At 62.6% G+C, this 10,096-nt stretch overlaps 1 protein-coding gene across 1 annotated transcript; it reads left to right on the top strand.

Annotated features, from left to right (window-relative positions):
- Positions 1 to 754: 754 nt before the first annotated feature.
- On the top strand, positions 755 to 2,951 carry ZNF703 (zinc finger protein 703; the record flags this gene model as incomplete). Its single annotated transcript, XM_082298250.1, has 2 exons — positions 755 to 967; positions 1,378 to 2,951. The coding sequence occupies 2 exons, from the start codon at positions 755 to 757 to the stop codon at positions 2,752 to 2,754; spliced, it is 1,590 nt and encodes a 529-aa protein (XP_082154376.1). The 3' UTR covers positions 2,755 to 2,951.
- Between the last annotated feature and the right edge of the window lie 7,145 nt (positions 2,952 to 10,096).

The raw sequence follows: 10,096 nt of genomic DNA, 5'->3' as shown, positions 1-10,096 counted from the left end.
GTGCTGAGCTGTGCCATGCCAAGCTGTGCCAGGCTGATCTTATCTAAGCCATGCCAGGGCAGCAGTGTCATGCCATGGTGTGCCAGCTGAGCCATGCCATGATCAGCCAGGCTGGGCATGCCATGCCATCCTAAGCTGTGCCAGCAGTGCCATGTCAGCTGAGCCATGCCATGCTGAGGCGTGCTAGCAGTGCCGTGCCATCCAAGCTGTGCCATCTCGTGTCAGCCGTGCCAAGGTGCGTTAGCAGTGCCATGCTGTGCCCTGCTAAGGCGTTCCAGCCAAGCTATGCCAAGCTGTGCCACCAGTGTCATGCCATATCATGCCATGCCATGCCATGTCACGCAAGCCATGCCATCCAAGCCGCGCCAGCAGCGCCATGCCGTGCCGAGCCGTGCCAAGCGGCATCATGCCGTGCCGTGCCGTGCCGTGCCCTCCGCGCCGCGCCAGCCGCCGCCGCGCTCGGGCCGGTGCCGCGGTTCTCCCCCGCGCGGCGGCGCGGGGCGGTGGCGGCGGAGCGGCGGCGGCTCGCCCCCCCCACCGGCGGCTCTCCCCGCCCCGGGGGCCCGGCCGGGCGCGGATTGGTGCGCGGCGCCGGCCCCCTCGGAGCGCGGCCGCCATCGGGGCTATTTGACGTGTCGGTGGGGCCGGGGAAGGGCTTCGTCTCGCCGGGGCCGCCGCCGCCGCCGCTCCGCCGCCCGCCCGGCCCGGCCCGGCCCCGCGGAGCCCGGGCACCCCCCCCTTTCCCCCGCCCCAAATGAGCGGCGCTCCCGGCGGGCCCCGGCCGAGGACCCCGCCGAGCCGCGGAGCCGCGGCCGCCCCGTCGCCCCGGCCGCCCCCCGCCGACCCGCTGCGTCAGGCCAGCCGGCTGCCCATCCGCGTCCTGAAGATGCTCAGCGCCCACGGCGGCCACCTCCTGCACCCCGAGTACCTCCAGCCGCTCTCCTCCACGCCCGTCAGCCCCATCGAGGTCAGTGCCCGCCGCCCCCGACCGCGACTCGGACCGGACCCGCGCTCCCGGTCCTCCCGGCCGAGCTCTTCCCAGCCCGGCTCTCCCGGTTCTCGCGGCCGGGCTTTTCCCAGCCCGGTGCTCCCAGCATTCTCGGCCGGCTCTCCCGGTTCTCCCGGCCGGGCTCTGCCCTGCCTGGCGTCCCCGCTCCCCCCACCCCGTTCCTTCCCTCCCCCGCTGCCGCCGCAGCCCCGCTCCCCCCACCCCACCCCGTCCCTCTTCTCCGCGGCCGGGCGCGTCCCCCTCCCCGTCCCCCCCATCCCCGCGCCCTGGCTCGGCGCCGGGCCCGGCCCCGGGGTTTCGGGGGTGGGGGGAGGCCGGTGCGGGGGCGCCGTCGGGGTCCCCCCTGACCGGCTCCGCTCCGCCCGCAGCTGGACGCCAAGAAGAGCCCGCTGGCGCTGCTGGCCCAGACCTGCTCGCAGATCGGGAAGCCCGACCCGCCGCCCTCCTCCAAGCTGAACGCCGTGGCCGCCGCCGCGCCCGCCGCCGAGAAGGAGCCCTCCGCCCGCCCCGCCGCGCTGAAGCCGCCGGGCAGCGGGGACGTGCCCGCCGAGGACAAGTCGAGCTTCAAGCCCTACTCGAAGGGCGGCGGGGAGCCGCGCAAGGAGGGCGGCGCGGACAAGGCCGGCTTTCGGGTGCCCAGCGCCGCGTGCCCGCCGTTCCCCCCGCACGCCGCCGCCTCGCCCGGCGGCTCCCGCGGGGCCTCGCCGCAGCACCCCGACCCCAAGGGCGCCGAGGAGAAGAAAGAGCCCGAGGGGGGCAAGCCCAGCCCCGAGGGGACGGGCGGGGCGCTGGGGCGCGGGGCGGTGGAGCCCGGGGCGCACGGCGAGCCCCCCTCGGGCCGCAAGTCGGAGCCCCCCGCCCTGCCGCCCGCCGGCCATGTGGCCCCCGTCTCGCCCTACAAGCCGGGCCACTCCGTCTTCCCCCTGCCGCCCTCCAGCATCGGCTACCACGGCTCCATCGTCGGTGCATACGCCGGCTACCCGTCTCAGTTCGTGCCCGGGCTGGACCCCACCAAGCCGGGGCTGGTGAGCAGCCAGCTGCCGGGGGCGCTGGGGCTGCCGGGCAAACCGCCCAGCTCCAGCCCGCTCACCGGGGCCTCGCCGCCCTCCTTCATGCAGGGATTATGCCGGGACCCGTATTGCCTGAGCTACCACAGCGCCTCGCACCTGGGCTCCAGCAACTGCTCCAGCTGCGTGCACGACCCTGGCAGCCTCAAGAGCGGATACCCCTTGGTGTACCCCACGCACCCCCTGCACTCGGTGCACACCACGCTCTCCTCCAGCGGCACCCCCAGCCTGCCCGGCCACCCCCTCTACACCTACGGCTTCATGCTGCAGAACGACCCCCTGCCCCACATATGCAACTGGGTGTCTGCCAGCGGACCCTGCGACAAGAGGTTTGCCACCTCGGAGGAGCTGCTCACCCACCTACGGACCCACACGGCCCTGCCGGGGGCCGAGAAACTCTTGGCGGGTTACCCTACCTCCGGGCTGGGCTCCGCGGCCTCCTGCCACCTCCACCTCCCGCCCGCCGCCCCCGGGAGCCCCAACACGTTACCGGCCTCGCTCTCCTTGAGGAGCCCACACACTTTGGGACTAAACAGGTACCACCCCTATGGCAAGAGCCACTTGCCCACGGCCGGCGCCCTGCCCGTGCCCTCCTTGCCGGCCGCCGGACCTTACTACTCCCCGTACGCGCTCTACGGCCAAAGACTCACGTCAGCTTCCGCACTGGGATATCAGTAGCCACCGCGGCCCCGGCCCGGCTCAGCCCCCGAGCCCCAGCCCCCCGCGCCCTCCTTGGACTCTGTATTTATTACTGTATGTTAGCTTAAAGCTGGGAATATAAGTGCATTATACACCAATGAATCAATGGTATGCAAAAGTCTGTGTCCAAAAAAAAAAAAAACTCGAAAAAAAGAAAAAAAAAATCCCTCTTTACTTTGCAGGTGTGGGGCTTTGATTTTCCCCTTCTGTTTCTTTTGAATTTTTTTTCCTTCCCCTTCTTAATTTCCCCCATGAGAAATTCTTGCATGATTCCTGCCACACATGGAAAAGCAAAAAAAAAAAAAAAAAAAAAAAGGCATTTTCCTCCTCCCCCTCTGCGTTTATCGCTCTGGGATTCTGTTCTCTGCGTTTGTAACTCGCAGATGTAATTTTTTTTTTGTAATTTTTTTCTTATTTTTAATTTTTGGGGGTTTAAATTTTTTTCCCTTTTAAAATTTTTGTTTCTTTTTTTTTTAATTATTTTTTTCCTTTTTTTGTTGGCTTTTGTTGTTGTTGTTTTTTTTATTTTCTTTTTTTTTTGCGCTGTGTCCGGAGCCCGGGGGCTGCGGACGCCGGCCGGGTGATGGTCACCCCCGGCCGTGCTCCCCCCGCGGCCGTGCCCCGCCGTGGGCTGCAGGACCCCGCGTGTCCCCCCCATCCCGGGGGGGCCCGGAGGAGCGGCGGGCGCAGCGGCAGGACCGGCGGCCCCGGGCGGGCGGACGAGCCCCGGTAAGTCTGATTTTGTTAATAAACGGCTCTTGGTTGTACCCACGCTCTGGTCTGGTCTCGTCCCTGCCCGGGGGTCCGGCGGGGGCCGCGGGGTCCCAGCACCATCTAGCGGCGGCGGCGGACGCGGCGGCGGCGGGACCGAGCGCCGGAGCCCCGCGGGACCGAGCGCCGGAGCCCCGCGGGACCGAGCGCCGGAGCCCCGGGTGCGGTCCTGGCGGGGCCCTGCGGGCTCCGCGCCCCCGTCCCCCTCCCCGCGTGTCCGTGCCCACGGTGTTCCCACGCGTGGCGGCGGAGGGAAGGTTCGAGAAGGCGTTTGAGCGGGATGAGAGCGGGAGCCCTGGTGCCCCCGGGGCGCTGCGGGGAGCGGGTGGTCACCCCTTCCTGGGGATGCTGTTTTAGGGGTGGAATTGCAGTAGAAGCAGGGTCCCAGACCTCGGTGTGAGGGTGGCGAAGAGGTGGGGGGTCCTGTCTGCTCCCATTCAATCTTTGTGCCGGGAGAGGAGGGCGATGAATGGCTCTGACACCGTCTGGCTCCATCCCCGCCATGTTGGGGGCTCAGCCGGGCAGGGGGCTCTGCCCGCTCCATGCCCCAAGGAAAGTGCTTTTCGTCCAGCAGTGGGACCCCTGGCCAAGCCCCTGCTCCCCTTTGAAACCCTGCATGCCCCATTGCCCCACACCATTTGTATTTTTCTGCCTTGCTCCTGTTGCATTTCAGTGAGTCACGCAATTAATCCCTGTTAATTGCCTTCTCGATATTGCTTTCTGCCCCGTGTTTAAATTCCTTTGTGTCCTTTGAGCTGAGAAATAATGTGCTGAGAACAGGGACTACTTTTACCGAAGGGATTTTTATTTCCCTGCTTGTGCCTCGAGCGTGGCTGCGGGCGTGCGGCCGGTGGGAGGGCCCTCTGGCAGGGGGAGAGGTTGGTGGTCCAGGAGCCAGTTTGGCTCCGTTCCGAGCTCCCCAAGGCTGGGGGAGGCTGGTTTCGGGGGTTTGTGGCTGCCCCTTGCCCTGTGTGGATGCAGCTGGGGTCCGGTTGTGCCCGTGGTGGTGTTGCTCCTTCCAGGTGGGATGTTTGCTGGATGAGGGCCTGGGGTTTGCAGGAGTGGCGTTGGAGCAGGGGGACTTTGCTGCGGGTGTTTGCTCTGTCCCGTGGGCACAGCAGGAAGGAGGTGCCAGGCCCAGGCTGGTGCAGCCACTCCAGTGTCTCCTGCTGGGTGCTGAGCCCTTTGGCAGCTGATGCAGGCCGTGGAGCAGGGTGCCAGGGGCGGTGGGCAGAGCAGCTCCAGTGCGTTCCCTTGGGTGGCATGGGAGGCATCCAGACCCCCCATCCCTCGGGAGCATTGCTTCTCCCTGGACGTGGCGCCCACTCCCACCCGTGATGCTGCTCGGTGTCGGCCTCGCTCGGGCACTGCCAGTCCCCATCGTAAATCTTGGCTCTTCAGCTGTGCCTTTGTGATGCCAGGCCTGTCACAGGTTCTTGCACTGGAATTTTGTCGCACCGCGCGAGTCCCTGGCCACGGCCGGGCACCTCGTGCCGCGGGGTGGGAGGGCGATGCCACAGAACCTCGAGGCGCGGTAGCCCAGTGCCAAAATCAGCACACCCAGGGCTGTCAGGGCTGCCGGGGCTGTGCCATGTCCCAGCCATGGAGCAGCCTGTGCAGGGGGCTGCACAGCCCTCGTCCTGCCAGAGCCTTCTCCCAGAGCTGCCGGGTGCATCCCTCCTTACGGTGAAGCTCCATCCCCCTCTCCCCCAAACCCTCCCTGCACCAGGATGGTCCCCGCTCCAAAAACGAGCCCGTGCACCTTCCCTTCACCCACGGTAGGGCTGGATGCTGCTTGGATGCATCCTGCCATGCAGGAGGCTCCCTGAGGAATATTTTTCCCTTCCCTAAGGACTGCAGCAGCGGGGCCAGACCGTGTAAACACTGCGAGTATCATCTGATAGCAGCGGCACTTGGGCTGGAGCTGCTGGGGAACAGTTGCATTGCCAATATATTAAATAACTCCCTGTGTAATGTATGCCCAGGTTATTGCGGAATTCATTTTATAATAAGAGTACTGGGATGCACTTTATTAATCATTCTGTCTAACAACCTGCACTCCACAGTTTCGGTTTGATTTGATTCAATCCTGTCTTTCTGCAAAATATATGGCTGAGTGGGTCGGATAATGTATGGCTTAATTTAGAGTTGTATGGGTTTGAATTACCATTTTCATAATGTGCTCTGCATTAATGTGTTGCATCATTTATACAGAAAAATGTGCGAGGTTTCAAACCTCTCCAGGAGGCAAAAGTCACCTAAAGGGAACACGGAGAGACAGAAAAAGACCTTTTCAAATCCAGCTGGGGCTGGGAGGACAGCAGTGGGTGTCAGACATGGGGACAGCAGTGTTGGGGCTGTGCTGGTGGCTCCTTTCCCCATGGCACAGCAGCACCTTCTCCAGCTTGCCCCGAGCTGCCGGGGACCTGCAGCGCTTGACTCGCCGGTGACCCCGGTGCCGGTGCTCGCCGAAGTCGCGCCCACCGTCACTCACCCTGCGCCGCGAGGAAAAAGCTCTGATTATCCAAATACAGTCATTAAAGGGGAAATGTGTTTTTAGGACTGTCAGAGTGATTAATGAGGGTTAGCAATCCTTGCAAATGCACTTGTTTAGTCTAACTGGCAGCCTCTCCTTTCCTATTGATTTATCGTGGCAGTTGCCGGGGCCGTGGTGTGTGTGGAAGGAGCGGGGCTGCGCCGGGACTGTCGGAGCACGGCGAGGGGCCCGGCCGAGCGGCACGGCACGCTCTGCTGTGCCGGAGGCAGCCGAACAAAGGCAACATTATACCCTGTGCCGGGGAAGGAATGACTTGGACGCACACGCCGAGCCACTCCGCGTGCCTTATAAATATCCCCGTCTGTAAAGCCTGAAGCCCAGCTGACCACAGCCACGCTGTCCGCCCAATAAATACGTGAATGAAAGAGCCAGGCCCTATTTTTTCTTGTTGTTTTCTTTCCTCTCCTGCACAAAAATCCCCGATGTCTTTTAGGTGATGCAGAGGTGGCTGCCCGCAGACGTACAAGGCGTTTCAGAGTCCAGAGCGGAGCACAGCGTCCTCGAGGGCTGGAGCCTGCCAAGGGGTCAGGTCGGGATGCAGAGGCATGGGCCAGAGCAGAGCCATGGTGGGTGGATGAGAAGTTCCTCAGCTGCATAAAGCAGCTTTTCTTTCCACGTGAGCACTGGTGGATGCCACGGAGAACACGAGCCCTGTTTGTCCTCAAAGCCAGAGTGGCGTGGACACCTCCTGTCCCCCCACCAGCATCCCTGTGCCCAGTCTGGGGTCAGGGGTTTGCTTTGGGACACGCTTCGTGCTGCACAAGCTGAAAGCAGACCCGGAGGGACAGAGCCGTGCTTGGAGATGGCAGCGGAGGTGCTGTGCCTGGGCTGTGCGCTGGAGCCCTGCAGGAAGGGAGCAGCTGGAGCAGCCGGTGGTGATGTGGAGCGGCCGGGGCAGCACCAGGGTGTGGAGCTGCCCCTGGGTTGGCACCGTGAGCGCAGCCCCTGGCCTGGTGTTCGCCTTCAGCCACTCCAAGCAGTGGGACAGCATAAGTGACAAGAGGACCTGAGCGAGGTGAGTGGAGAAGGGCAAAGACCTCAAGGCGCCAAAGCCAGAAGAGCGTGGGCAAGCACCCGGGGCACTGCAGTGGCCAGGAGTACCATGGATAGGAGTGGACTTTCCTCTGGCTCTGGATAACAACTGAAGAGCTGCTGCCGCCTCTGCCCTGGCTATGAATTGGCGTGCGATACAAATCCTCCAGCAGCTCCAGTTCCAGCTTCCAGCAGCGATACGCTGGCGTCTTCTTTGTCACACCAGGACACCCAGCCTTGGCTGGTCACCAGTGACCCCATGGGAAGTTCCCAGTGTGACCCGTGGCCATGGTTTCCCTCTTCTGCAGTGTCTGATCAGCGTGACGATCCAGCACAGGGTGACAAAGCTCTGGTCCTGAGGCTGGCCCTGCTCTGGGCACGGCCGTTCCCTGCAGGGCACAGCCGCTCACACAGGTTGACACCGCGGTGTGGGAGGGATCCCGCTCATGCTGCGGGGCCCGGTTCAGTTACCCCTCTGTTTACTGTGATGAATAACTGGAGAATGCTGATCCCTTACACACCACCATTTCAGCTGGACCTCGCCGGGGAGCGCAGGGGAAGGCGCTCAGCTGACAGCTCCGTGCACAGAGCGTGGTCCTGTAGCTCGAGTCCCAGTAACAGATTGACACAGACCGTTGTGTTTTCTAAAGGTGTTTATGGAAATCTCCGGGAGCAGCTTTGCCATGGTTTCATCCCACCTTCCAGCGTGGTGCAGGAGACAGGACAGGAGGATGTGACCTGCACGAGGATGGACCCACAGGGGAGGTGCCTTTGCCAAAAGTGACAATGGAATGCTGACACCCACGGGCTGAGCAGAGCTGGACAGGACACCTGATACTGGGCAGGGTGCAACGTGACCTCTTCCAACACCTTGTGGTCCCAGAATTCATGGATCATCCCTCCTGGCCTGGCAAAATGTGGGAGCGGAGAAAGGACATGCAGCATCCCGGGCATCTGGTGGCTTTGGGGGCTTGACAGACCTCTCCTGCAGACACCTCAGTGGAACAGAGAACCGAAATGGCCTTTTTTGTGTCCCCCACATCTGCAAAGGGTGGTTCCCAGCAGCACTTGGGGCTGTGCTGGTGTCCACCACAGCAGCCCCTGCATCTCCACTGGTGCATCTGTGGGACAGGGAGATGCTGCTGTACCAAAGAAAAAGGGACCAGTGGGAGCCTGAGGTCCCAGCGCCACCTCTCCTTGAGCAGCTCCTACAGGAGGGGTGGCTGGGGGGCTCTGAGAGTGAAGGACAGGAGAGAGATGGGGACTGTCAAAGATGTTCTGGATGTTTCTTGCTGAACCCTCACCATATTCTCTGCACTTCCTGGAGGGAGGAGAGGGGAGAGTGAAGCACCCAAAAGATATGCTGTATTTTTCTCTCTGGATGAGAAGGATGGGGCTGCTCATCACCAAGGACGGCAGCAAGGCCAGGAGCTCTTGGTTCTCTGGGCAGAGCTCCCATAAAAGTGACTCCTTGTTTCTGCTGGAGCAGTGTTGCCTTTGTGGGGTTTTGTTCCCGTTCCCTGCACAGTCCTGGTAACATCCAACAGGCTGGAGAAGGACAGTCTTCCTTGGAGGTGAGAAGAGCCGTGTTCTGGGCAAAAATGGAAGTGGAGCCAAGAGCCCTTCATTCCTTCTGGGGTTCCCACAGTCTCTGCTTGTGTTTTGTTTTGGGATCAACTGGGACAGAGGGGCTGGCTGGGTGTGCACCATGTCTGCTCCTCTGGCTGCAGAGATGCGCTCTGTCCCCGCTGCTGCCTCCGTAATTCCCAAACTTTTCCAAGTTGCTGCACTGGCTCAGAAACCCTGCAGCACTGAGGGGTTCCTACCTAGGGAACACTCCAAAGGGAGCACCAGGATTCGGCAGCCGCTCACCTGCTTTTGGGATATCCTGGTGTGTGGCGGACCCTGAGCTCTCCTGGCCACGGGGGAAGCTCTCAGGGCGCTGGGTCTGTCGTGCTGGGTTTGGGGTCTGGCTCTGAGCACTGGGGGTGCACACAGCACCCGCATGTTCCAGGTGAGTTTGGGGGACATGGAGGCCAGGGCAGGGCTGGCAGCTCTGGGTTCTCTGTGCCAGCAGGGCACAGGGAGAGCTCAGCACCACAGCCAGGGGTGGGCAATGGCACAGACCCCTGGCCTTTGATCACACCCCGGGGCAGCGATGGGCTCCTGGGGAGAGGGGCATTCTCCCCGTGGAGCCAGCGCGGTGCCAGGGACGCTGCTGGCAGCCCGGGGTGCCCCTGCTCACCCTCTTCCCGTGCCCTTCTCCCGCCGCCGGGAGCAGCCCTTTCATCTCCCGGGGAGGTACAAATGGAGCTGTCAGATGCCATCAGCCCCGCGATATGACAGGTTGTGGGGCCGGGGCCCCTCGAACAGAGCAGCCTTGTCTGTCAGAACCGCCTGACACTCCCCATAATGGCCAGATGGATGAGACTCTGAAAGTAGGGCCCGGCGCGTTTTCAACTCTATTTTGGGTGAAAACACTTCTTGAAAGATCTTGAAAGGAGCTGGCAGTTTAGTAGTTCAAATGATTAATGAGCACTGGCTCTGCCGGGTGGATTTCTCGCGCTGTGCCAGCAGCTGGGCTGCTCCAGCGGGCCAAGACACGCCGCGCTCCCCCCGCGCCCCCCGCGCCCCCGGCTCCCCCCGAGCCCCCCTGGTTTTCCCGGAAATGACACCAACGCGACAGGCCCTGCATATGGAAAAAGTTAAATATAAATTACTGCTGAAAGAGGCCTCGCTGAGCGGAGTTAGTTAAAGATGTTTATGGATTCAGAAACACGGGCCTGCATATGTATTTAGGGATGACAAATGTGATTCAATAAGTCAGGAATTTCTCCGTGGGCTGAGGCGGGACCCGCGCGGCGCGGGCGCTGCTCTGGGCTCTCCGGCTCAGTGCCGTAAATCCTGCAGACAGGCTCCTTGTTCCTTCCTGGCCTGCTTGGGACTGATTTCTGCGTTTTC

This window comes from Coloeus monedula (genome assembly GCF_965178545.1).
Source record: "Coloeus monedula genome assembly, chromosome: 28".
Lineage (NCBI taxonomy): Eukaryota > Metazoa > Chordata > Aves > Passeriformes > Corvidae > Coloeus > Coloeus monedula.
Note: the sequence above shows the minus strand (reverse complement) of the source record. Positions and strands in the feature narration are given on the sequence as shown.